Consider the following 26,418-nt stretch of genomic DNA (forward strand, 5'->3'; position numbering starts at 1 on the left):
CCTCTGGTCCCCCTCTTAAAGGAGGAGGACCGCAGGGTCAGAGGCACCACACTCCTCAGTCTTCCATTGCTTTTTTTTTTTTTTTGTCTTGTCCAGCATTTAAGCAAGCAGACTGATTGTCTGGATGCTGTGTTCTGCTGAGCAAATTTAATTTGCCAAGGGGAACATTACTGGTATGATGATCCCTTGATTTTCTAGATTTTTATTTTATTTCTTTATTTATTTTGTGTAAATTTTTGAGTTTCTACTGCTGGACCAGACGAGAGAGGATAGTGGCAACAAAAAGATAAATGGAAAAAGAAAGAAAACACCTCGTAGAGATAGAGAAAAAGAGAGACATAGAAAGAGAAAGAAGGAAAAAACAGACATCTGCATAAACGTACGCACAAACACCCATACGCATTTGCCTATATAGACGCATGTACCTACATATTCACACACATAGACACAAGCAGGCCAATCTTAGATTCTTATTCCCCCTGCAGAGGACTAGACTGTCAAGTGTTAAGAGCACCATAAACTATCAGGTTAAATATTAATTGGAGACAAAGAAAACAAGCTGCTGTTAGTGAATAATCCTGCACACAACTCAGTGACTGTGCCACATGCAGAACATACAGAGTGGAACGTGTTCAGAGAAGAGTGATCATGCCAATGTGACCCCGCCCACACAAAGGCCAGAAGCAGGCCTGGAGGACCCTGAGACCCATGTGACCGGTAGCCACCCCCAAGCACAGGATCCAACCACCCCACCCCGGAGCCAGCTATGGACCGACCCAGGAAGCAGCAGAGGGGAGCCCCAGCTGGAGTCCCCTGCGGTCAGGGGGAACAGGCCCCAGCGGGCCCAGACCAGCAGGAACCGGCCCGGCCGGGCACCGACCGCCCAGGGGAGACAGAGCGCGGGTCCCAGGGCCCCAAGAACCCGAAGGCAACCCCCAACCCCCTGCGGGCAGAGGGTCCAGCCCACACCAATGCCAGGATCCCCAGACAGCCGCCGAGCGGAGGCCAGGCCGCACCCCGGTGCACCAGCCGCGCCCCCGAGGCACAAGACCCCCCCCAATGCACACACACACCCACTGACTCTCATACTACCTCGAGACACACACCCTACCGATCCATTACACATGCTCCATATCACACACCCCTTCCCCCACTCACATACTCCCCGATGCACACATACACCACATAACACAACACCCCTCACAAGCTCCCTCTCTACACACCTCGACACACACTCCCCTTCTCACCCCCAGTTCACTCACTCCTTATTTATCGGCACACACACCCCATCCCACAAATATCCCCACCACTCCTCCCTACACGCACGCACCCCAACTCACCTTTCCGTCTCCATTCATACCCTACCTCCTGAACGTGCCCACACCTCCAATCCCGTCCCTCCCCTTCTACACCCCACTTACATACTCCCCCTTTATTCACACACACCCATTGCACACTCCCCCCCCCCCCCCCCCCCCACCTCTATTCTCTTACATTCCATCCACAATCCATTCGCTCCCTCACGCCCTCATCTTTCCTTCCCAACATGTCCCGTGTGGGACGTCCCTGGGGGAGCAGAAACCACTAAGGCCCTGCCACCCCCCAGACATAGCCGATCCAGAAACCCCCAGAGAAAGCAGAGTTCTCCCCCCAGTCAGGCCAGCCCAGACCCAGATCTACTGGGCAACCCTCCCGCCCCACCTGAACCGCATCCCCCAGCACCCCCTCAGTCTTCCATTGCTATGGTTTATTCAGGGATCCTTGAGAGGAGGGTCTGTCGGACAGCTGAATCTTTGAGTTGAATCCCCGTGAATGAGCTGTCCGGTCCGACAGGTGACAGAGCTTGGTCTGCATTGCCAGTAATAAGTCGGATTTGTTGCCAGTGAGGACTGGACTCTGCCAAAGTTCCACATCATCACCGATCTGTTCATAACTTATATCGACAAAATTTGTAGGCGCAACCCAAGTGTTAAGGATATCCAGTGTGGAGGCCTTAGCATTGGGTCTTTGCTTTTTTGCAGATGATGTTGTTCTTGCTTCATTGGGTCATGACCTCTAGCTCTCGCTGGACTGATTTGCAGTTGGATGTGAAGTGTTTGGGATAAAAATCAGCATCTTCAAATCCAAGACCATGGTCCTCAGCCGATAAAGGATGGAGTCTCCTCTGCCGGTCAGGAATGACCGGAATGATTCCGGTCAGGAATGAGGATAGAGTGTGAGATCGATAGGGGGATAAGTGTGGCATCTGCAGTATGCGGACTCATCAGTCTGATGTGTTAAAGAGAAGCTGTCAAAAGGCGAAGCTCTTGATTTACCTGTCGATCTACAGTCACCGAGACCATGAGCTGTGGATAGTGAGTAAAAGATCATGTGCACAACTGACTGAATTGAGTTTCCCCCACAGGATGGCTGGGCTATCCCTTAGAAATAGGGTGAGAAGCTCAGTTATCTGGGAGGGGCTAAGAATAGAGTTGCAGCTCCTCTACATTGGGAGGAGCTGGATAAGGTGGCTTAGATATCTGGTTAGAATGCCTCCTGGACATCCCCAGTGGTGAGGTGCACATCCTTTATGGATGGGATCTCGAGGAAGACCAAGGACAAGCAACTGCACTGCAGCCCAACCACAGATAAATGGTTAGCAAAGTCAACACATTCAGGTGATTAATCCCGATTAAATATTTAGAATTACATAGCGCCCTATAAAGAACACAAAGCAACCTATTTCAGATTCAGATTCCCTATTGACATTCAACATAACATCCTAGATGCACTGTGAATGGTCAGTTCAGTCAGTTGTTGTGTTATGTGTAGTTTGAAGTTAAATGTCTTAACACTTCTCTGTCCTTCTGGTTCACCTGTCATGTATAGAATCGCCTCACCTTCAGTGTGTTCTCGGTGTTTCCCTGCAACGGAAACGTACATCCAGGCTCTCGGCAGCTGGTGACCGTGGACTGCGTAGCTGAGCAGCTTGGCAGCTGGAACCAGAGTTTGCTTATTCACCTCAGTGGATGCAACCCACTGGATCACTCTGATGCTGTACAATACAGATTGCTGGCTGAAGTGTGCAAGCCAGGTAAGATTAGAGTTAGTCGGAACTGACCAGTGAGCCAGACCATGTTGTGACCTTAAAGGCTCAGCGTTGAACATTTTGCAGACAGAGTCCTTCTAAATTTGATGAAAACACTGGCCTGACCTCAATTATCTTCAAAGATTTAATTACATCTTTGAAAAGAATTTAAGTAAATAATAAATAAAAAGAAGTCTGACTCATCAAATAAAATTGGGAGGGGTCATCATGGTTAACACTGATTTTAAAAATATTATCTCATGCTTTGTTATATCATGAAGAGTCACTGAACTGGATAAATCAAGGCTAAAAACCAGGACAGGACTGCGGAAATCCTTGTCCTGTCCTTAAAACCTTGAAACTGTTGTTGAGCAGTTCATACATCGCTGATGAAAAATACGATAAAGTGGAATTTTTTTCAGTCTCTTCAAAGAAATTGATGTTTTTCAGTGCCTATCCTCTGTTTTCCATCATTTTTCTAAGGCATAGTTTTAGACATGGCCTCCATCTTTGAGGAGCACTATCTGTGCCAGAATAGCAGCCTACTGTCCTCGGAGCAGTTTCATCGTGCAGAAAGCATTTATGTCCTGGATGAGAACAAATTTCTTTTCAACAAAGTCCTGGTTGGGCGAACGGCTCAGGCCCGCTTCAGACTCACCAACAAGAGCAAGGTCTTATGTACGCTAAACTTGGCTATCAGATATGTCGGGGCCAAGGTAAGGCTTCTGAATCTACATGAAATAATACATTAAGGCATCAGAAAATATGATAATAAAGTGGTTTTATCTTCTATAGACATCTCGAAACATGGAGGTGTTTGATTTGTGTGAAACAACACTAAGCATAGCCAGCCAGTCCCATGCTTTCGCCATAGTTACCTTCACACCTCAGACGATGCAGCAGTATAGTGCTGTGTTTGAGGCCACAATGGAAGGACTTGACAGGTGAGTGAATGACAGTGTGAACTGTTTCCATTTGCTTTTTCAGTTGTTTCTACAGATACTGCAGTTTAGATATAGTTACAAACTTAATTTACATAGTTGTAAAGCTCATTCTTTATTCTGCTTTATCCAGATTGACACCAACATTTAAGAACAAAGTGCTAGAGTTTGACATAATAGGAGAAGGCACTCTGCCCAGTGTGTGTGTGGTGCGCCCAGCTCTGAGAAGCAGTGGAGGAAGCCCAATGCTGATGTTTAGACGGGTTTTGGTAGGGCGACGATATACTCTGCCACTGGTGTTGCTAAATGATGGAAATGTCCCAGCTCAGGTGAGAGAGGACAGATCCTTTTTCACTATTTTAAAAAAACATACAGACACTTAAACATAAAACATTTACAGTGTGAATGTAAGGATCAAGAGTTGATAAATCAAGGAAGGTAAATAAAACCTCTTCTGGACTTGTCCTGCAGGTCCAGATTGACATGTTGGATAAACATGGAGTTTTTGCCATTAAATGTGCTCCTGGCAACACCTGCAGCTCCATCTACTCCACACACCTTAACGACCCTGCTGCCTTAGGTAATTCTTACATCCAAACTGTTGCCTCTGCAATAAAATGAAGTGCATCACCTAATCAATTAGATGTTAAAGACTTCAACATGTGGAATTATACATCGATGATCTCACTTTTGCCTTGTTCTATTATATATATATATATATATATATATATATATATATATATATATATATATATATATATATATATATATATATATATATATATATATATTTATAAAATAATATAGATATCCTGTGTTTTGTGAAACATATTTCGAAAAGCTAAATTAAAATACAATGAATTTTAAAGAATATGCACAGTGTCAGATTGTCTTATACTGATGAAAAAATTGTAAAATGGGTGAGAAGGATAATGATGGAAAGTTCAACTAATACAGAACAATTCAAATACAGGCTAATGTAGCAGCAATATGCAAACAGAGCGGCAAAACGTAGCACGCTAAGTGGGTTTTGTTTGCTTGCCTGTAAGTTACACATTATTTAGATTTCAGAATTTACAGCAATTTTGTGAAAATAAAGCAGTTTCACAGTTTTACTCCAAAATCAGTGTCCACTTTTGAATAACAAAATTTGGTTATATAAAAATTAATGTAATTTTGGCAAAATGTTTTAAAATGAACACACATGTTCAGTTTGTTGCACATCACTGTAAGCATATTTGACTTTGTGATATTATTTAATGTTTCTCTTCCATTCACTCTCTTCCTCTACAGAGAATCAGTTAGTACACAGAGCCACTGTCACACTAAACGTTAATGAACCTGGAAGATTTGAGGTCATTTTCTGCTCTAAAAAACCTCTGAATGTTAAAGCAAAGATTTCGGTGCAAGTGAAGGACAACCAGTATAGCAATGCCACCATACAAGTGACTGGAGAGGCTTACCAGGAAATCATCACTCTTGATAATATCCGCAGGTCATTGCAGGACGTGGATCAAGAAGAGGAAAGAGAAGGTATCTCCCTGACAGTGAGATGTGCTGTATATTTTATGACCTGATTAATCACAACCTTGCATTCTTTTAAATAACAGAGAAGACTTTTCTCTGTTTTCATAGGTAATTACGAGGTCCTGCATTTTGGTGACTGCCATGTTGACTGTCCATACCAAGAGAGTTTCACCATGACCAACCACAGCAGCAACCAGGTGGTGAGGTTTGAGTGGCCTCCCAGTGGACCCCATGTTGCCTTTTCACCTCAGGTGAAACACTGAAGGAAGGAGTGGGTGTAGAAATTTCATGTGACTAGTTTAGGAAATTACTTCAAAGCATTCTTTTGTGATGAACTCTGCATTATTAAAAGCTGCTATGTTTGACTATTGTATAGTGGCAATCTATTCTATTCTATTCTATTCTATTCTATTCTATTCTATTCTATTCTATATTATTCAATTCTATTCTATTCTATATTATTCTATTCTATTCTATTCTATTCTACAGTCATTTAGCAGACGCTTTTATCCAAAGCGACTATCTAAATATTAAATACTGTAGTTTATTGCTATTTAGTTTAAAATGTATTATGTTTTCTTTTGATACTTTGTAAATTTTGTTGGCTAACTCGTGACTTCCCCGTGTGTGATTTCTTTGTTTTACAGCTGTTTTAATTCCATTCTTTAATTCATTAATCCATTTATTTTTGCTGGCTTTTGTCTGAGCCTTTTATTTAGCTTTTTTTGTATTTTTTTGCTAATATTCACCTCTTTTTATTGTAATGTCAGTTCCTTCTCACAAAGACTCCTAAAAAAAAATCTCTTCATTACATCAACTAGCTAGTTCAAATAACTTAGAATCTCTTTCATTCCAAGCTTTTGCTGGTCCCTGTAGTAAATCTTACAGATGAAAGTACTTGATGGATCATAATGATAGTATGGAAATGCAACCTTCCAGTCTGGTGTCTCTGTTTTCCAAGAACAAGGCTTTTTTGTATGTGAGAGTGAGATTCACTTCTTTTCCTGCAGGTGGGACATCTTCATGCTGGCTGTTCTAAGGAAGTGACTGTCACCTTTAGGTCCAGTCAACCCGTGACTCTGTCGAGCCAGCCGATGAAATGTAAAGTTTGTCAGGTGGAGTTCCAGCAGCCGATAGATCAGGTTCCTGACTGGGATGACCGACAGAAGATGGTGGAGTGGCAAAGTCTTGATGAGGAAGCATCTCAGCAGCTTTTGACCAATAAGGCATGTGATTACACAGTCTTTGTTTCATAAGAAAGTTGAAATGCATTAATAAGTATGTTTCTCGTCCATTCATTCGTTGGTGCATTTGATGCAGGTGATAGAGACGGATCCTGAGCCCAGCTGCTCTGTGGTAGATGGCTCTGTGTGGGAGCTGGATTTGCGAGTTAATGCAATTTGTGACTATGTGAAATTCAGCTGCAGCACAAACACCATCCACTTCAAAGATACCATGCTTTTCCAAACCAGGCTCCACCAGTAAGTCAGCCTCAGTCTACAAGCGCATGCTCATTAACTGTATAACAAAATATACTACTTTTACTCAGAGCTTACAAATAATTCAGTTGTTAGGTCTAAAGTTTTTCCCCGCACTGCATCTATTATAATTAGGGTGAGAAAATCGAATAGAAAAATCGGAAATCGGGATTTTTTTCTTCACAATTTTAAAATCAATTTTTTTTTAGGTAAAAAAATCGATTTTTTTTTTTCAAATAAGTATAATTATTTCACTATAAAATTTTTGTAATTTTCATTGTTTTTATTGATCTTTTTATTTGTCTTCTTGGGCGTCATAGCAGCAGAATGATGATTTGGCTACTGTGTTATTTTTTCCCAACTGAAATCAAGAAAAATTACTAGCAAAAATAAGTTTTATAATTTTTTTTTTTTGTTTTTAATCTACAAAAATCATCAATATTGAAGGATTTTGAGAATCACAATTTAAATCAAATCAGCACCCAAAAAAATCGGAATCGAATCGGGACAAAAGCGTATCGTCACAGCCCTAATTATAATCCTACAGTGTGCTCGATGATATTTATTAATGTGGATTTTTGAAACACTATCCTTAAACAATACTTTTGATTTGTGTGTGTCTGTGTGTTCTTTTGCACATAGACTGCAGATCATGAATGTAGGCAGTGTGAAAGTGGAATTTTCCTGGCAAGTCTTCATGGATCCAAGCAGTAGCAAGGCCCACCATGATAAAAGAGGTATTATAGAAAATATTTACTGTTCTTGCTGCATTTAAGCATTCCAGTGTCAGATATATTGTACAAACTTGTAATGCTTTAAAGATGGTTTTGATAATGTGTAAAATGTATCATTCACAACAGATGTAGCTTCGTCCCCTCGACCTGGCAGCAGGTCAGCAGGATCCCTGCAGGAAGCCCGTCCTTCCAGCGCTCTGGCCAGTGTGATGTGCCTGCTGATGGGGAACCCTGAGTCTCCTCCTTTCAGTGTGGAACCTAGCATCGGAATCATAGATCCTGGTGTCACGCAGACCTTCAGCGTGCGCTTTTCACCCATGGAAGTGGCTTTGTTTGAGGGGAGGCTGATCTGCAGGTACATGTAAAAAGTACTTCTATTATTTACACATCTTAACTTTGATTAAGCAAGTATTTAATAATAATGACCTACATCTACATAAAGTGTTACCGATACACCGTGTACTGTGACACTGAAAGAAAAGCAAGCAACTAATTCATTTTTTTGTCCTTTATGTGAAACTCTTTTCTTCTAGTATCCCTAACCTGCAGGATGGGAATCGTGCTCCATGTATCCCATTGTTTGGCCGCGGTTTGTTGCCACATTGCCACTTTGACCTGGAAGACTCAGACTACATCAGCTGCAACCGCCGTGACCCTCAGTTCGGGAGTCCCCTGGACCCTAACACCAGAGTTTTGGAGTTCAAAGCTGTTGGCTTGTCAGTGCCATTAACAAGGTAATAAAACCAAAGCCTGGAGGTCTTTATATCCTTCAGGGAACATGCTTATATTCTGTATTCTTATTTATTCATCAGATGTTTTGGTGTGGTCAACCCAACCAGCAGCACCTACTCCTTCAAATGGAAATGTGAAAATAAAAGTGTGTGTCACTTCCGCTGTCTCACCCCGTATGGCAGCATCCAACCAGGGAAGAAAGTGGAAGTAAGAGTAGAAAAGAAACACAGACTGCCACAGTCACACTCACCAGCTGAGTTTTGTTTTTCTTTCACTTTTTAAAGTGAGAAAATGAATGAAAATCTTAAAAATCATAAAACACATGAACAAATCTGAGAACGGTTTTACACTGCCAATAGTTAAGTTTTGCCTGTTTTAAATAAGAATTGATGCACATTTGGCAGAATGGGAAACAATGATTTCGTCTTCCCAGATTTGATTTAAGAAGCTGTAAAAGAAATTTCCAAAGACAGAAGTAATTCCTGAAGGATCTTCCATCACTTTTGTCTTTTTCCTCCTGGAGGTTTGCTTTAGCCAAGAGCAATGTAGCAAATATCACCACCTTTTAATGATTCCATGCAACCCAGAATATTTATTTCAAACCATGAAAACATGGAAACCAAAAGTCGTTTTTATGGGTTTTTATAAATTCACTTCAGATTTGGAAATCCAGCTACAGTTTTTCTGATTGTCTGCTTTACTCGTGTTTACAGGTGTCTTTTGAATATTTACCTGAACAGCAAGACACAGTAGAGTCACTGTGGAGTTTTGTGATTGAGACTCTTCCGCTGACGGTTCCCTTCCTGCTGGTGGGCACCGTTAGAGAACCGATAGTCTATATTGACAGGCCTCATCTAGATTTTGGAGAACTACTTGTTGGTACGTAATTGTTGCATAATGTATGTTACAGGTAGTGCCAGATGAATGAATGGATTCTATGTGGTATTTCCTGGTTTTATCAGAAAGAAAAAAGAAAGAGAGAATCTGGCACACCTTGTTTTTTTTCCTAGATAGAATCGTAGAATTTGTAGTTATTTGATGATTATTTGATTTCTTTACAACTGAAAATTTTGGGAAGAAGTGATCCAAATGAATCTGATGACTACTACATTTTTTGAGGGGTGAAGAGCCTTTGTCATGAATGTCCTGTAGGTACGTTCAGCATTTGCAGTTGCCTTTTTTTGTCATCATCTGAGGCTTTTTGTCATAGTTGTGACACATGTGAATAACATGTCTTGTGACAAATGAAGGAATCCAAAATCAGCTTAGTTATGTGGGACAAATACTGGACCGATGCTCAGCAAATGTAGTGAAGTGACTTGTAGATAAATATGGAATATAATGGAAATATTATCAATATATATATAAATAATGGCACAGATTTGACTTTTTTTTTTTTATCAGCAGTAGCTCTAATTTTACATTTTTTCACACCCAAACAGATGGAGAGAGAGTCAGATATCACATGGTCGTCAGCTGTTATTTCTTTGTGATGCATCCGACCGGCTTGTCAGAGTGAAGAATCTTCAGTTCTCCTGAACTACACACTCTTTCCGATACAACATATGTGTGTTTTTGTGCACAGGTCATAAAGTGGAGCAGAAAGTAGATCTGGTGAACGGAGAAGAGGAGCATGTTCACTTCTCAGTCATACAGTCATCTCTTCTCTCCGAGGAGCAGCAATCAAGCCTGATTTTACAGCCCATAAGTGGCACCGTAGCTCCCAGAGACAAGTTAATACACACATTAGTTGTAACTAAATGCAAATACTTCTGTAATAAAATGCTTTATTTTCATCTTAGAGTCAAAACAGCTGTTTTTTTTTTTATAAAGCACAGCATATTTTAGTAACAAGAAACAGTTTGTTTCAGTAGTTGTGACTCTATGTTGCAGGCTGTCATTGTCAGTATCCTTCACACCTACCCGGGAAGGACATGTGAGTTTCAGAGCGATCCTGAAGGTGAAGAGGAAGTCAGAGCCACTCGTTCTGACTGTTAAGGCTGATTGTTTTGCAATGACTGCTCTAGTTCAAGTTGAACAACCGAACGGGGGCTTGAGAGATGTATCCTCTGACCACCAAGATACTCTGGACTTTGAAGAGGTCAGAACACTTTACCATCACAAACGCAAAAGGTCAAAGTAAAATAAAGTATTTATTGCTTTGTTTGTTCAGCCATTTTTTCTGTGAATCTTTAACATCCTGCTTCCCGTGTTTCTCTACATGTACATCACTCACAGGTTGGGATTTCAGAGAAGTCCACCATAAATTTACTGGTGTCCAATCTTGCAAGATTCATGCTGGAAGTGGACTTTGAGTTAACCGGTCCCAGAGAGTTGCTGCAGCACTTAGAGACAAAGCCGCAAACTGCTACTATTGATGTTGGGAAGCAGCTGCATTCGTCACTCTTCTTTTCTCCTCAGAGCATTTGCAGCCTCCAGGATGTGAAGCTGAATGTGAAGGTAAGAAGCTCGGGAAGGTCTTAATAGATTTAAATGCACTTTAAATAGCTTTTGATGTGACATAAAATAGTAAACCAGTACTTTGCTTCAACTCTCATGCTGCTGGTAACACATAATAGTGAGTACATCACAATACAATACAACTTTATTTATAAGGCACTTTAAAAACAACAATGTTGACCAAAGTGCCACATTGTGGCGGGTTAAAAAACAGAATAAAGAACATACTTTAAGACAACTTAAAAAAAATTTCAGACATCTAAGAACAATCAAAAAAATAAAAGCAATCAAATTAAAACAATCGAAATAAAATCAAATCTAAAAAGTCAACTTATTGTGCAGAAAAAGCAGCTTCAACAAACGGGTCTTCAGTACAGATTTAATAGCAGATACAGAGGAGGCCTGTCTAACGTATAAAGGAAGCTCATTCCACAGTTTAGGTGCTGCCAGGGCAAAGGCCCGGTCCCCTCTGAGCTTCCGTTTCATCCTCGGTGCTGACAGAAGTAGTCGGTCAGCTGACCTGAGAGACCGAGAGGGTGTGTAAGGTTGGAGGAGCTCAGAGAGGTTCGCGGGGCAGCACCATTCAGACATTTAAAAACGAATAAAAGCAGCTTAAAATTTATCCTAAAGTGCACGGGGAGCCAGTGAAGAGATGATAAAACCAGGGTGATGTGCTCATGTTTCCGTGTGCCAGTTAAAAGACGTGCAGCTGCAGTCCAGATAAAAACAACTGACTCACCCCGTTGCAGTAATCCAGCCGGCTGGTTACAAAGGCATGGATTACTGCTTCAGCGAATCTGGTTGTCAAGCTTTAGTTCAGAATCCATTTTAAAACTCAGGTTCACAATTTCTGGCTTGTAAAATAAATTCAAATGGTCCAGATGGATAGGCCCGGAACCAAACGCCACCACCTCTGTTTTACATAAAGCACTTCCGTTCGTCGCCAAAATATGACAAAATGACATGATAAATATGGTAATAAATAGCGACGTTTTTTGACTGGTCTGCATCCCTTAAAACCTCTTTTTTTTTTTGTTTTCAGAGTGACTTTGCATTATTTAGGTTGTACAAAAACATCCTTTTTAATTCATTCCTAGTGAATTCTCTCTGACTGCACTTTTTACATGTTTCTTCCATTTCTTTACTCTTAACTTGTCCTGTCAGGTGAAGCTTGGGCCAATATTTACCTTTAACATCAAAGGTCAGTCGGTCGCACCGAATGTTGAATTCTCCTTTAACAAGTTCAACTTTGGCAAGTGCTTTCTATGCTGTTATGGCTCGAAGCCGCCCTCCCAGACACTAGTGATCAGTAATAAAGGCAAACGAGACATCAGGTGAGTGTTATTCTTTTTTCTTCACATTTCAATGGAAAGTAAAGATATAAAAATGAGCAAAAACTCCAGTAAAAAAATGTATAATTTTATTCTGAAATAATAACTGAACAGGTAAAAAAAGAGCATAAAATCAGACTTTAAGCCACCATCTCTCTAATGTCCTCTCTGTAGTATCCACTGCCAGTTCGAAAACACCAAACACCTTGAGGTGGACTTCCAGTCTGATGTTTTGTCTGCTGGTGCTGCGATTAGCGTACCGGTTACATTTCATCCTCATGAAGCATGTCGGTACCATGAAAAGCTCATCTTCGTCCTCAACAGCTGCATCACAAAACAAGTGGATGTACTGGGACAAGGCATCGAGTTGAAGGTGAGAGACAAAACTGTGTGCATGAGCATGTGGAGGTTTTTTAGATATGACACTAAAAAATAAATTTATCAGCTAAAAATACTGCAGCATTGAAGCTTTTTGTAAGCTTTCTGTGACTGAATGAGGAACGACTCAACCCTGTATAATCCTCTGTTTATATCTGTCAAACATCGCTGGTTTTGGTTGCATTACCTGGACAGTTGCAAAATGAAAAAGAAAATACTGACATATAAAATCTTTAGTAAGATGCTCCCCCCCACATCGGTCAGTCAGAGGGGTCAAAGTTGGGATTTTGCACACTCTCTTTTGATTTGTTCAAAAAAAAACATAGAAGCCTATCAAACATTTTATATTTGTTATATTAACACTTCATAGAGCTGTCAAGCTGTTTATTGAACATATGAAAGTAAGATAGGTATTATTTAACATAACTATCTAAAAGTAGATCCCAGTAACATATGTTTACTGGCTGTGGCTCCACTAATTGTTACTGAACTGGCTCCCTGAATACTGTAGACTAACTCATGACACCTGCCTCAAGTTGGCACACTGGTTTCATTCAGCTGTGCAGCTGGAATCAGACGTCTCTATTTACCCATCTGCAGCTGCCACACCTGCCCACTGACACTCGGCTTCACACAGTTGTTACAGAGAAAGGCTGACATCATAAAGACAGAGCATGCAGCAACATCCCTTCCTCCTGTAACACGATACAACTGTCTGCTACTCTGATCAGATTAGTACAGTAAAATTTTCCTTGATATTAGATGATGCAGGTGAATGAATTATGAATGAGAATAGACCAGATTCTGTTCATTATATCTATTTCATCCACATGTTCTGAATGATTTACTAGAAAAGAGGCTTGATTGTAAATAAGTAGAACAATGATCCTCTGGATTAGAAGTGTTTAGACAAGTTGAATTATCTAAATCTTATTCTGAAGGCTTTATTTCTCTTACACACCAGTGTTACTGGTTTAATGCTGGATATAGCTTTATTGTCTGGAAGCAATCATTTTATATTTTCAGAAGAGAGGTCTGAAACGCTGTCAGCGTTAATGAGACAGAGTTTAATCAAATCCTGGATGTCAGGTGGATATGGGATCAGAATCCTGCCACAATCTGAACCGATAAAGAAATCGTCTTGAAATTTGAAAGTCTTTCGAAAATTAAATACTTAAAATAAATTTTGAAACCTTGAGAAAACCTTTTTTTTTTTTTTGTTCTTGCCGTCTTGAGAGCAAGAACAAACGTCTTGCCTCTCATGGAGGATGTAACAAGCTTAATACTTTACCGGAGAAACGACTGGTTAGACGCGTCCCTCCCCCTCAGGGTCTTATGTCCTTCTGGTTTCAAACCAAAGCAGCGAGAGAACACAGCCAAAAATCACACGATCGTAACCTCGCAGCGGAGTGGACGTAACTCTGAAGAGGTGAGGATGGATAGGAGGTTTGAAACTGCAAAACAAAAAGCAGAGCTGAACCCAGAGCTCACACACACAATTATGTTCGCACAAGATGTCAACATTTCAAAACTCAAATTTCAAGGTTTAAAAACTGTTCTGCAAACATGGACACAGCAGTTTTCAGATGTCATACTGCAAAGTTTCAGGTGTTTTGTTGGTGGAACAACAATGTAATTTTTATAACGACTTGAAGTGTCGACTTTAAAGCAGCAAAGCTGCAACAAGAGGTCTGAATCTCTGCTAATGTGAGGCGGGAACTCACACTGGAATATGCATGTTGAACTTATAAAACCTAAAAATTCATCGTTATCAAAAAACTTTTCAAGGTTTCAAAACTTTATTTCAGGTTTTCAGTTTTCAAACACAAACTTTCAAGGTTTCGAAAACTTTTTTTTTGTTTCAAATTATGGCAGAATTTTCATCTCATCGTTAAAAACATGCAGAAAGTTTTTTTTTCCTCATATATTCTACTGTATATTTCAACTTAAACCCACCAAAATGTCATGTATTTAACGTCATTTTTCTCATTATGAGTCATTTATACTGTTTAAATATGTTCATGTACATTTTACTTTTACCATAACTGTAAATCTAGTTTTGTTTTGTTTTTTATTTTGGTTACAGTTTTATTTCCCTGCTGACGTGTGTGTATATTACATGTGACATTCTGAATCTCATTGTATCTTAGTTGGAGGTGGGGGATCCACGACAGAAGCAGGTGAAACTGGGATCTCTGACTTTGGGTCAGAAGGTGAAGAAACACGTGGTTCTGGTCAACCGCAGCAGTGTGGACCTTCATTTCACCCTCATTTACACCACAAACACACTTCTGGATCCCAAGGTAAGGAAGAGACTCGTCCACTAAAACACACAGAGACACACAAACATACGTAAACATCAACAGCAAACAGGGATCCAGACACTAAACACCATCTTGTCTCGCACCAGGACCTGTCAATCAGCCCAACAGGTCAGCTGAAACTGAAATCTGGTGGAGGTTCATGTAAGGTGGAGATCCAGTTCTCGCCTGGTCAGCATACTCCCCCCTTCACTGCTGAGCTGCAGGCAACTTTTCCAGGCTTCTTCCACCCCCTGCTGACCATTCAAGGCTGCTGCCAGGTAGGCTGTAAACTCAAGCTGGTCATTTGAAATTCTATAATATTCCCTAAAATAAACAAAATAAGGTTCATGTTTCAGGGTGTGGAGGTGCAGCTGGACCCGAACCACCTGTCATTTGGAGCTGTTGTCCAGCGTTGCCAGACCAGCAAGAGAATTGTCATGATGAACACTGGTGACATTGGTGCCAGGTTAAGTTACATGTTGTAGACTTTTCTGTCTGTAGAATAAAATTCTTCCTCCAGTTTTAGGATGTAAAAGAATCCGCCGTACATTCTGGCTGGATTTAAATCCTGCTCTCTGCTTTTCTCATCCGTCTTCCTTATTTACAGGTTCCACTGGAAAACAGAACATTTCCCTTCAGAGTTATCCATCACACCAACAAAAGGATATATCTGTCCAGGGATGGAGATTCCTTTTGAAGTGACTTTTGCTCCTTCGGAGCTCAGTAATGACATCAGATACGAGAGCCTGTCTTGCTTGGTGCAGGGCTCCTCCTCAGCTGTCAGGCTCACTGTCACCGGCTCCTGCATCACAGCCTCCACAAGCAAAGAGGTTTGAGTCGAGCTCAGTTTCAGACATTTTTTAGAAAAAAACAAAAAAAACAATGAAAAATACACACAGCAATGAATTGTATCTGGAATATTTGTAACTTTTTTCTACTGATGGGATTTGAAGCAAAATAGCAATAAGTGTGAGTAAAAGTTTCCTTCCATGTTCATGAGTGATAAAAGATGCATCCTTTAGTTTCTAAAGCCTTACCTTTATCAAAACAACCAAGAAGAAAAAATACATTTAAAAAATCATCGAGTCCTTCAGGTTTTAACGTCACTTAAAACAACGTCAGATGAAGAATGAGATCATAAATGTGTTACTTGGTGTTCATAAAAGACTAAGATAAATTCAGAAGCAGCTGTTTTGATACATAAAGTTTAGACTGAAAAAAGTTAAGTAGAAACTAGTTAGGTAGAAACTAGTTAGGTAGAAACTAGTTAGGTAGAAACTAGTTAAGTAGAAACTAGTTAGGTAGAAACTAGTTAAGTAGAAACTAGTTAGGTAGAAACTAGGGACATTTCATCGTATGTCGTTGTGAATTCTCCACAGAAGAGACTGAATTGATTTCTCTGTTGAGAAAATAAATTAAGTATCACAGTGCTGTTGTACATCTTTCACACAAAGACTGCAATTACATGCTTTCATTTTCAGTCTATTAACTATAATGCAATTTATTTATCACATTAATCCAGCAATATAAGTAAAGGTTTTGTACAATGTAAGCAGTAGCAAATGAGCTATTTCAGTATTGATTGTGAGTCTTTTCCCATGGCTGTAAAACCTAGAAGCTGCCCTGTCACTTGTTTCTCTGCTCATTGTAGGAACGGTTAAAGACCAGCACCAGATAATTTGAAGCATTTATTTGGCTCATTTGAAACAGTCAGCAGCTTTTTGGTAGATTTAAAGATTTATGTAAACTTTCTGTGAGTTTCAATTAGCTGAGTATGTTTGTAGTCTGAAAGCCTGGGAACTAGACGAATGTGAGGCCTCATCTTTCATTCTCACTGCAGAAAATTTCATTTTGTCTGCAGAGGAAAAAGAAAATACTTTAAAGGCATTAATAGGCTGCAATCACAATAAGTTGTAAATGTTATCATTGTAACATAAAAGCTGGACAAGTTTCCTCGTCTGCCTCAGAGATAAAAACCAAGCAATCCAACAACAGCTGATATATTATTGAACATGTTTGTTTTGTTGTTGCATAATTCTCCCCTTCTCCTGCTGTCTTCCTGCATCCAGGTGGTGAATTTTACCTGCCCAGTGCGCAGCTCTCACACCCAGTCCGTGTCTGTACTCAACCCCACAAACCAGCATTGCAGCATCAAACCCGTCATTGAGGGTGATCAGTGGAGGACTGCAGTGCTTGTGTCCTTTGAACCTCATCAAAACAAGACAGTCAACATCACCTACAAACCACTGAGCATGACAGCTGATGGAAAGAAACACCAGGTAGACGGAGATTACAGGAATATTTCTGAAAAACTTCAGTGTTAAAGGAGTCATGTCCCTAAAAGTCTTTCCTCCCCCATCATTCATTTATTGATTTTCTGCTTCCAAGTAGCCGAACTGTCTTTGGAAATTGGCTCTAAAATCAAAGGATGGCTGCATTTCTGTTTGTTTGCTAAATAAACTTCTGCATGTTTCCTGTTTTCAATTCAGTTCAACTTTCTCTGTATAGAACCACTTAAAACAACGTCATGTCAGGGCACTTTACAGACACATCAGTTTGAGAGACAGTTGTGCTCATATTTATTCATACCCTTTCATTAAAGAAGTAAAAAACCAGCTGCCTGTAAAATAAGCTGAAACTGACTGAAGTAATAATAAATAAAAATTTTAGGAAAATCATCACATTATTTTCTAATTCTGGTTCAAAAGAAATATTTTTTTTAAAAAATCAAACAAATAAGATAATTTATTACATATTACATCAGTCATAAAGTAATATTTAGTTGAACAATCCTTTAATGTTTCCGCTCCAGTCAGGTGTTTTCTGTTCCTCTCAGTCAGACTTCTGTACCTGTTGACAGGTATTTTGTCCCACTGTTCAACAGAAAAGTCTCTCATTTGTCCAGGACCAATTTGTTTGTTTATTTGTTTTTTTTTCTTTTTTCAACTCAATTAAATGAAAAAACAGTGTCTTATATTACTAAATGATATTTTTGCTAATTTTTAGTTATTGTTCCTTTTTTAAGTCTCCAGTTATTTGAGTGACTGTTGTAAATTCAGCCTTTTCTTTAATGAAAGGGGATGAAGACATATGAGCACATCTGTATTCTTTTGTTGACAATACATTCTATAAAGACATTGAACACTTTTAAAAAATGTATATTTAATTCTTCAAGGTCTGATGAAATTAATTAAAAACCAACAATTAAGTTTGGCATTTCATTTCACATTTAATATGAGCAGCTTTTTTTCTTCCCCACTTATGTTTTTAGGGGTCAGTTTTCTTCTCTTTCCCTGATGGAAAGGGCATGTTTTACTTCCTCCATGGAACCTCTCTTCCTCCCAAACCAGAGGACAACGTTGTCCGTGAGCTACCTGCCAAAACCCGCCACTCAGAGCTGCTCGCTGTGACCAACGGGCTCTCCAGGCAGCAGCGGTGAAACATGCTCACACTGCCACTCTCTAGTCATTCATTCATTCATTCTTTCATTCTTTCTTTCTTTCTTTCTTTCTTTCTTTCTTTCTTGCTTTCATTTATTCATTCATTCATTCATTCATTCATTCTTTGTCTTTCTTTCATCCTTTCATTCATTGGTTTGTTTGTTCATACATTCAGTAAAGACTCATGGAAGCAGGTGGATTTATATCAACTATGTTTTTATCCTTCAGAGTAATAAATTAGATCATAAATTATTCCAGGGGATTAGTTGTTACAAACAGCTGCTGATAACCACATCAAGCAGTTCTAGTATAGTATGCATTACTAGTATTTATTACTAGTATTTATTACTAGTATTTATTCATGGGATTCATTCATACTTATGTCCGTGTTCACCTGGTGAAGTGGGGAAGTCTGTCTGAGGTCCGTTTTAGTGAACAACACCTCGCTGCAGCACGTGGAGATGGCTGTCCAGGGAAAGAATAGAACTTCTCCACTGTTGTCAGTCCTTTTCTTGAAGTGTAAGATGAATATGTTTGCAGAAAAAAATTATTTTCAAAAGAATTATGTCTTCAATTATTCCAGTATGTCCAACAGAAGTACCATAGCAAAACTATAACCATAATGATAAGAAACTCCTGGTGCTTGCTGAACCAAAAAACCTTTTTTTTTGTCCATGATGTGGCATCTGTAGCTGAGTCACGCTGAGTATTTTATGTTTGTGTTGTCCCTGATGTCAGCTACGGGATGAATGCAACTGCATCTGGTATTTTCAAAAGTCTGGGAACCTCTACAAGAAGTCAAACCTGTCTAAAGAAACCACAAACTTTCTCTCATAAATGATTATACCTAACTGATCACATCCAAACGCTGCAGCATAAATAGCTTAAATATCTTTTTAAAAGTATTTTCTGACCAGATGCCTCCTTTATTAGATAATAGCTTGAAAGAAATGGAGTTAGAGATGTAGAGGAATGACACCCACTAAATGACTTAAGGGTGGGATTCTAATCTGACCCAACTACATACAGGAGCTGCTGCCTCTTTACATGGAGCGCGTTTTATTCAAGGCATTCTGGCCTCAAACTTATCAGTTTAACTTTGGATTGTAACTAAAGCTGTTAGGGTTTTTTTTTTCTTCCAAATAAATAAAAATAATCCATTATTAAAAATTCTGTCATTTTTTTTGTTTTTATTGATCTTTTTACTTGTCTTATCGGGCATTATAGCAGCAGAATGATAGTTTGGCTACTGAGTTGTTTTGTAATTGAAATCAAGGAAAATGAAGAGAAAAGAAGATACATTTGTTTTGTTTTTAATCTACAAAAGTCATCAATATCAAAGAATTGTGAGAATTGCAATTTAAATCGAATCGGGACCCAAAAGATCAGAATCGAAGCATATCGTCACAGCCCTGAAAGCTATAGTTTGTAATCGTGCTCAGATCATTTTTTTTTTTACTCCGGGTGAAGTGGTTCCTCATCTTGATAGTAGTCTGTACATTTTGTAATCATTAATAATAAGAAATATAGTTAGACCCCTCAGTTTACTGTAAATCTGTAAAAACTCTGACCAATCCAAACGTTCGGACTCAATTGAAGTTGTTCATTTCTTATATTTCGTAGCTTCTTCTCTCGGCTCCCCTCCTCCCCCTCCAGCAGCACATACCTGATAGCCACACCCTGCATATAAACAGCGTGTTAGGATGAAAATACAAAGTAGTGAAGAAAAAGCTGCAAATAAAAAGCTTCGGATCACGCAAGGAGTAAAACCAGAGGGGGAGGGGCCAAGACAGGGGGAGGAGCCAAGACAGGGCGCCACTTTCACATCTTGCTAGCTCCCCAACATTACTTACCCCAGATTTAGGACACTGTGATAAAAACTTGAATTGATGGAAATTAAATACATTTTATTTTCTACTTCTTGTATTAACACAAAGATAAGGAAATTATATCAGAACTCTGATTAACTAATAAGTATACAATGGTCAGGAGATTTTCTGTGTTTTCAGGTTCCGTGTGCTGATTGAGATGCTGAAACCTGATAAACCAGATGCAACGACGTCTCTTAAGGGTCTCAAGCAAATTGATCTCCCTGCTCAAGCAACAAAGGACTTCACTTTGTCATTTTTTGCGTACAAAGAGGGACAGTACAACACCAAGGTTTGAGCACGCACATTTTTTTGTGTCCATTTGGAGATTTTTCTGATATTTCCATTGTCATACCTCCATTTAATCCCTCTCCTCAGGTGACTTTTCTTAATGAGGCCACAGGTGAGTACTTGTTCTACCTTGTCACCTTCAAAGTCACACCCCCAGGAGTCCTTTCCACCATCGAGCTGGTTACCCCTGTCCGGCGGACAACCTCAGCAACAATACAAGTGGAAAACCCCCTGACTACAGCTACCTGCCTCACCACTGAGTGTAAATGCCCTGACATCAGTGGCCCACCTCAGCACACGGTGCCAGGACAGTCCATGGTAGAGAAAGAGAACATCTTTGAACCAAAAAGAAACCCCATCGGCTTGAGTTAACACCGTTTATTCAGGTCTGTTTCGTCTCTTTAGGGTGTCTTGAGCTTTGAATACCATCCTTTGCAAGAAGGCCAGTCCACAGTACGGCTGTCTCTGTTCAGCAATGATCTGGGCCACTTCCACTATGACCTGCTTCTCAAAGCTCTGCCCCCATCACCTGAGAAAACCGTCCACTTCAACGCTTCGCTGGGCAGCAGCCACTCCATCCATGTTAAATTCATCAACTACTCCCGCTTCAAAACCGAGTACTCTTGTAAGGTAAGAAAATACCAAGCCTGTTCCTCCTGCTCTCCTTCTCTGTGCCAGTTCTGCCTAAAACTGGAACATTTAGGAATTTAAGAAAGTCCAAGAAACATTAGACAAATACACTTACTGGACATTATTGTCTTTTTCATTTACACTAGTAATTATGTGGATCATGGTTCTTCATTATTATCTCATCAAGGAATAAAAACATTGTTCTTTTAAAATGAGCTTTATTTTTAGAAATTATTTTTTTTACCAAAAAAGAGAGCATAAAAATAAGTCATTGCTACAACATGTCCACGTTGTTTATGTCCACCAAGCCAGGGGGCTTGGTGTATTCAGGGGGTTGTTTTGTCTGTCTGTGAGCAACAACACTCCAAAAGTTATGGAAGGATTTTGATGAAATTATCAGGAAATCGCAAATGGAATAAAGCACAAGTGATTACATTTAGGTGGCAACAGGACGACCACTTGGATCCAGGAATCTTTAAAAGGAATTCTTACTATGGGATATTTTTTCCATTAGAGCTCCTAACTTAAAAATAATGCCCACAATCATTGTCAGAAATGATTCCAATGTCCTGGTCTGCATTCTCTGAGTGCTTTTAGTGTTTTTTTCTCTTCCAGACTGATTGTCCAGATTTCATTGTGGACAGAAATGTTAGTGCTTCTCCAGGTTTCCCGTCGGGATCAGAGTCCGGTGTGGAGGTTTGCTTTGAGCCTCATCAGCTGGGGGAAGTCATAGGCCAGCTTCGGCTGTCTTCAGGACATGCTGGGGAATACGTAGTTCCCTTACACGGCGTCTGCCTGCCCCCTAAAGCTCAGGGTCCATTCAGCATCAAGGCAGGACGCACCATGACCATTCCCTTCAAGAACGTCTTCCTGCAGACCACAACGTTCTCCTGTCAGGTAAACGGCCAGTCGGACTGGTAAAGTCACTCAGGAAGAAGAAGTAGAACAACAGACCAAATACAAAACAACTATTTAAATCACCATGAACTTGAATTCACTCATTAAGTGTTTCCTTGATAAAGCTTTTACTATTCACTGGTCAGCCATAACATTATGACCAGTTACTGGTGAAGACAAAACGCCATCATGTGGATCAGCTATATCAGGCAGAATTTGTGCCTCCATGTAGCTTATGTGTTTACTAAACACAGCCGTAAGGATCTGACCAAACTAATGACTTAAAGCTGGTCTAAAGCTGCAGCTTTCTGATCCACTGTGGTCAGAACCTGCCTTCCAGCGAGCCAACGACAGGGTCATGGCTGCCCAAAGTTCACTGATGATCCAACAGAAAAACAGAATTTCCTGAAAAGAGAATCACCAGTTCTTCTAGAAAAGACTCAGAACTTACAGTGTGTGTGGCTGTGTAGCCTCACACCAGTCAGGGTGCCGATTGTTCATCTGCGTAAGACAAGAAAACAACGTGTACTATAGCAAGAAGGCAAGCTGATGGGAAGGCGGCATGTTGGGCAATATAATGCTGGGAAACTACCATTAATGTTGATGTTAAACTGAAAGGTACTATCTACTATGTCCACTGCTGATTATCTCATAGAGGAGATAAGCAGGAACGTAAAGCAACCATGGAGCAGTACTCTGTGGTTGTATCTCTGTCAACTCTGACAGTTTTCCACATGAAGTTCAACAGTTTTAGCAAAATAAGTTTCAGGTTTTTATTAATATTCTGTTTTTCCACGTCTCAGTTGTCTGAGGGATACACAAGTCTGTTCCACGAAGGTCTCATCTCTGAACTAACTGGACTAAACCCAAAGATAGAGTTCAGATTAAATCAGATTAGAGGTTTTTGCCCATTACTTCTTGGGTCAGGTGCCTTATAGTGCCAGGTATGGCAGCATCCCGTTGAGCTGGTACCGTGACCAGTCAGGCCTGTTCGAGTGGAAAAGGGAAACTGGTGTTGAATCATAATCTTATAGCCGATCAGTTGACTAATTCTGAGTGTATAACCAGTCAGAGTGGCTAAAATTGATGTAAGATTAGCCCGGTGTAGTTTGCAGAATAATCTAACCGACTGCATGTTTAATATTCTCAAGATTTGATTGATTTTACTGCTTTATCTTGAAATGAACTTTTATTTTACTGGCATCCATAAACTGTTCAGATATATCCATGCTGTTTATAATCCATCTGTAAAAGATGCGTTGAGACATTTACAGTATTCCTCCTGCTTTAGGTTGACAACTCCTGCTTTACTGTGAAAGGAGTGGACAGCATCCCCTCCAAAAGGACCCAGAACATCCTGGTGTCCTTTGAAGCACCTTCAGGGGAGTCTCCAGGACCGTGGTTTGGCAAGTTGACCATATCCAGCCAGCGCTCAGAGGGCGACAATAAAGCCTGCACATGGATCTATTACCTGAAAGGTCACCGACCTGAGTCGTCTTAACTGCAACACCCTGAACAGCACGGATCCAAAAGCATGAAGATGTGTTTAAACCTACAGCTTTTTCTTCATTCAATTCCTATTGATCTGGTTTTATAGCTTTAAAGTTTGTTTATCTGAAGGCCTAATTGTTATACCAATGCGAGAACTACTGGCCGCATGTTTCCTCATTTGTCTGGTAGTTTTTCAACATGTTGGAAAATCTTTTCTACTTGAATAAATCCTGCAGAGAAAACTTTCCTGCTAGTTTCCACATGGGGGCAATCATGTCAAGTGATCCGACTAGACTTCTGCTGCTCCACTGATACATTCTTTATTTGACTCTACTGCTTCTTCAGCCATTTATTTAACATTAAAGTAGGATTTAATTTACAAACAAACAAAATTTAAAAAAAATTAGACAAACAAAAACCTCTGTGTGACATGCAGCACATTGAAGGAAAGACTTAGTACCCTGCAGAAAGGGCAGAGCTGGGGGAGTCCTTCGTTACCAAAGGTTAGACATTACACACACACACACACACACACGCACACGCACGCACACACACACACACACACACACACACACACAAACCTCTAATTAGGAGCTAGAGTAGCATCATTTAGGAGAAACAGTTTTATGTTTCATAACTAAAAAAGAAATAAACCTGAAATCTTCCTTTAGGCAGGAAGCATCACAAGACGGTTCTGTTTACATAAATGAAGCATTTTATATAGTTTGTTTTTATTTTTCAGACTGGAAATTAGACCAGTAGTTTCCAGTCTACTTTACAGCTCCTGGTGCATCTCGCCAGTAAGACCAGAAGATTGCAGCTGCTTGGAAATATTCCGAACTTTTTAACAGGACGGATTGATGTTTTTCAGCTCTTATGATCCCTGCAGGGACAGATTCCTGTTCCAGCTAAAAAAGACAGTTTTGGGGGTTATATCAGGGTGGATCTTTAGGATGGGTGGGTGTGTTTTGGGGTGGATGATGTGATGTAAGAAGGGAAGTTGGGGGGTGGGAGCTTCTCTCTCTCCCCCATAGAGCGCAGCATGAGCGCTCCGCAGCAAAAGGATGTGTGAGCAGGCAGCGCGCTACTGTAGGGACGGAGTCCACAAACTGCTCAACAAAGAACAAGCCAAACTTCGAGCTCAGGAAAGCCGCGAGCAGCCAAAACCCGTAGCCGGTCAGGACAGCGAGTCCGCGACGGCAGCGCAGTCCGGAAACAGCGGCGCCCAGCCCGGTGGAATCGACGGGCTCGTCCGCTGGATCGTCACCAAAATGAGCGACAACAAGAACATCTCCAGCCGAGAGTATGCCTCCAGCAAGGAGGAGGTGGCCGTGGCTCAGGAGCAGTTCTTCGCCCCAGAACCGCGGAGAGGAATCTCGGTCATTCTGGATGTGAGTAAACAACTCTGCAACAGTCCTCCAGGGCGGGTTCGGGTGGGTGGGAGTGATGGAGGGAGACATCCAGAGCGCGGTGCAGTGCGCACTTACGCACGGCTAGGAACCAGTTATTTTGGGGTTTGTAGTTCGTGCTTTGCTCACTAGACTGAAGCTCTGCATGAATTGTCCATACTTTGACAGGGAGGGTGTCCGGGATGAAAGCAGACCTCCAGTCCCACCTGGACATCCCGGACATCCATCTGCATTTCAGTTTTTCCCTTAAGTATAGCCTACTATAATCACTCCAAAGTCTTTTCAGAATAACTTCTTTATATATATAAATAAACACACCTTCATTCTGTTTGTTCTATGAAGAACATCATCAACATTCACTCTTCTCAGAAATGTAAGTATTTCATGAAGCACCTTGGAACTTCTCCCAGTGTTACACCCAGAACCCAGGCTTGGCTTATACAGAGCAAAACCCCTCATCGACACAACCAGGTCGTTTTTCTTCACTCACCTTTTTCATTTTCACCCTGGAGAGAGCAGCTTTAATGGAGAGGAAAAGGAGAAAGCAGACCAGTATAAGCAGACTCTCATGACCTCAATAGACTCCAAACTGTGATCAGAGGAATTTCCAAATTTATTTAAACAATAGGAAGTCATTCAGAGCTTCTTTGCAGGGAGAGAAGACCCACAAGTCCATTTAAAGAAACAATACCCCAGTAAACTATCTCTCTCTCTCTAGGTGTAGCCTAGTTTGCCATTCAGCCTCATTTAACATAAAACTCAGATTTAATTGAGCAGTTTATCCTGTTTTTGCAGAGGATGACAGACTGGAGAGCATCCCTGGCTATAAAGTTGTGTGTGAACATGACAGATGGTTCCTGCCTTTATTCTTCCACCCTACCTGAACCCCCCCCACCCAGTTCAACCAGTGCTCAGACATCTGCTTTCAACTCATTCTGGCATTTTCTCTCCTGCTTTCAGTGTCGCCTTTAACTTTGAAATGTTAATGGTTTTGCCATTTTCCAATACGACTGACCCTGTCATTATTACCACAATGGAGAAGTCTACACCAAAGGGATTTATTGGGGTGTGTGCGTGTGTGTGTGTGTGTGTGTGTGTGTGTGTGTGTGTGTGTGTGTGTGTGTGTGTGTGTGCGCTCATAGCTCCATGCAGCAGTTTCCTCATTAGCTGCTCTGCTTGCTTGTTTCTCATCCTATGCTGCTGTTATCCATTTCTTCATTTTAACCTCTCTCCACCTTTCTCTCTGCTCTTTAAGCTTCTTTAATCCTTTGTCCTCTCCTTACTTCCTTCGTGTCCCTCAAGGCTCCCATCCCTCTCCTCTGAAGCATCCGTTATAATGAGGTTAAGGGATGGATGCAACACTCACTCCCTCTGCTGCTCGTCTTCCAGCTCTGTTTTGTTAAAGCTCCAGTTTCTCTTTGGTGTTGTTACTTGTCACACG

General features: G+C 40.7%; 2 protein-coding genes across 2 annotated transcripts in view; both read left to right on the forward strand.

Annotated features, from left to right (window-relative positions):
- hydin (HYDIN axonemal central pair apparatus protein) overlaps positions 1 to 23,578 on the forward strand; it is a gene marked incomplete at both ends in the record, with an annotated part of 105,642 nt that extends 82,064 nt beyond the window's left edge. Inside the window, 31 exons of the mRNA XM_079252078.1 lie at positions 722 to 1,042; positions 2,869 to 3,073; positions 3,551 to 3,783; positions 3,863 to 4,011; positions 4,142 to 4,337; positions 4,480 to 4,588; positions 5,302 to 5,541; positions 5,644 to 5,786; positions 6,546 to 6,761; positions 6,856 to 7,016; positions 7,656 to 7,750; positions 7,874 to 8,102; positions 8,281 to 8,481; positions 8,560 to 8,686; positions 9,193 to 9,358; positions 10,065 to 10,212; positions 10,373 to 10,580; positions 10,718 to 10,939; positions 12,104 to 12,273; positions 12,445 to 12,643; positions 14,799 to 14,951; positions 15,059 to 15,229; positions 15,308 to 15,417; positions 15,559 to 15,781; positions 17,021 to 17,230; positions 18,223 to 18,386; positions 20,401 to 20,551; positions 20,638 to 20,868; positions 20,956 to 21,180; positions 21,796 to 22,077; positions 23,369 to 23,578. Of these exons, the coding sequence (XP_079108204.1) occupies positions 722 to 1,042; positions 2,869 to 3,073; positions 3,551 to 3,783; positions 3,863 to 4,011; positions 4,142 to 4,337; positions 4,480 to 4,588; positions 5,302 to 5,541; positions 5,644 to 5,786; positions 6,546 to 6,761; positions 6,856 to 7,016; positions 7,656 to 7,750; positions 7,874 to 8,102; positions 8,281 to 8,481; positions 8,560 to 8,686; positions 9,193 to 9,358; positions 10,065 to 10,212; positions 10,373 to 10,580; positions 10,718 to 10,939; positions 12,104 to 12,273; positions 12,445 to 12,643; positions 14,799 to 14,951; positions 15,059 to 15,229; positions 15,308 to 15,417; positions 15,559 to 15,781; positions 17,021 to 17,230; positions 18,223 to 18,386; positions 20,401 to 20,551; positions 20,638 to 20,868; positions 20,956 to 21,180; positions 21,796 to 22,077; positions 23,369 to 23,578 (5,868 nt within the window). The remainder of the gene's footprint in view (positions 1 to 721; positions 1,043 to 2,868; positions 3,074 to 3,550; positions 3,784 to 3,862; positions 4,012 to 4,141; positions 4,338 to 4,479; positions 4,589 to 5,301; positions 5,542 to 5,643; positions 5,787 to 6,545; positions 6,762 to 6,855; positions 7,017 to 7,655; positions 7,751 to 7,873; positions 8,103 to 8,280; positions 8,482 to 8,559; positions 8,687 to 9,192; positions 9,359 to 10,064; positions 10,213 to 10,372; positions 10,581 to 10,717; positions 10,940 to 12,103; positions 12,274 to 12,444; positions 12,644 to 14,798; positions 14,952 to 15,058; positions 15,230 to 15,307; positions 15,418 to 15,558; positions 15,782 to 17,020; positions 17,231 to 18,222; positions 18,387 to 20,400; positions 20,552 to 20,637; positions 20,869 to 20,955; positions 21,181 to 21,795; positions 22,078 to 23,368) is intronic.
- A 1,054-nt stretch (positions 23,579 to 24,632) lies between these two features.
- The window catches only part of necab2 (N-terminal EF-hand calcium binding protein 2), a gene marked incomplete at its 5' end in the record, with an annotated part of 220,142 nt that continues 218,356 nt past the window's right edge, over positions 24,633 to 26,418 (forward strand). Inside the window, one exon of the mRNA XM_079258623.1 lies at positions 24,633 to 24,959. Coding sequence (XP_079114749.1) covers positions 24,633 to 24,959 — 327 coding nt within the window. The remainder of the gene's footprint in view (positions 24,960 to 26,418) is intronic.

This window comes from Telmatherina bonti (assembly GCF_933228915.1).
Source record: "Telmatherina bonti genome assembly, chromosome: 2".
In the NCBI taxonomy this organism is placed as follows: Eukaryota; Metazoa; Chordata; class Actinopteri; order Atheriniformes; family Telmatherinidae; genus Telmatherina; species Telmatherina bonti.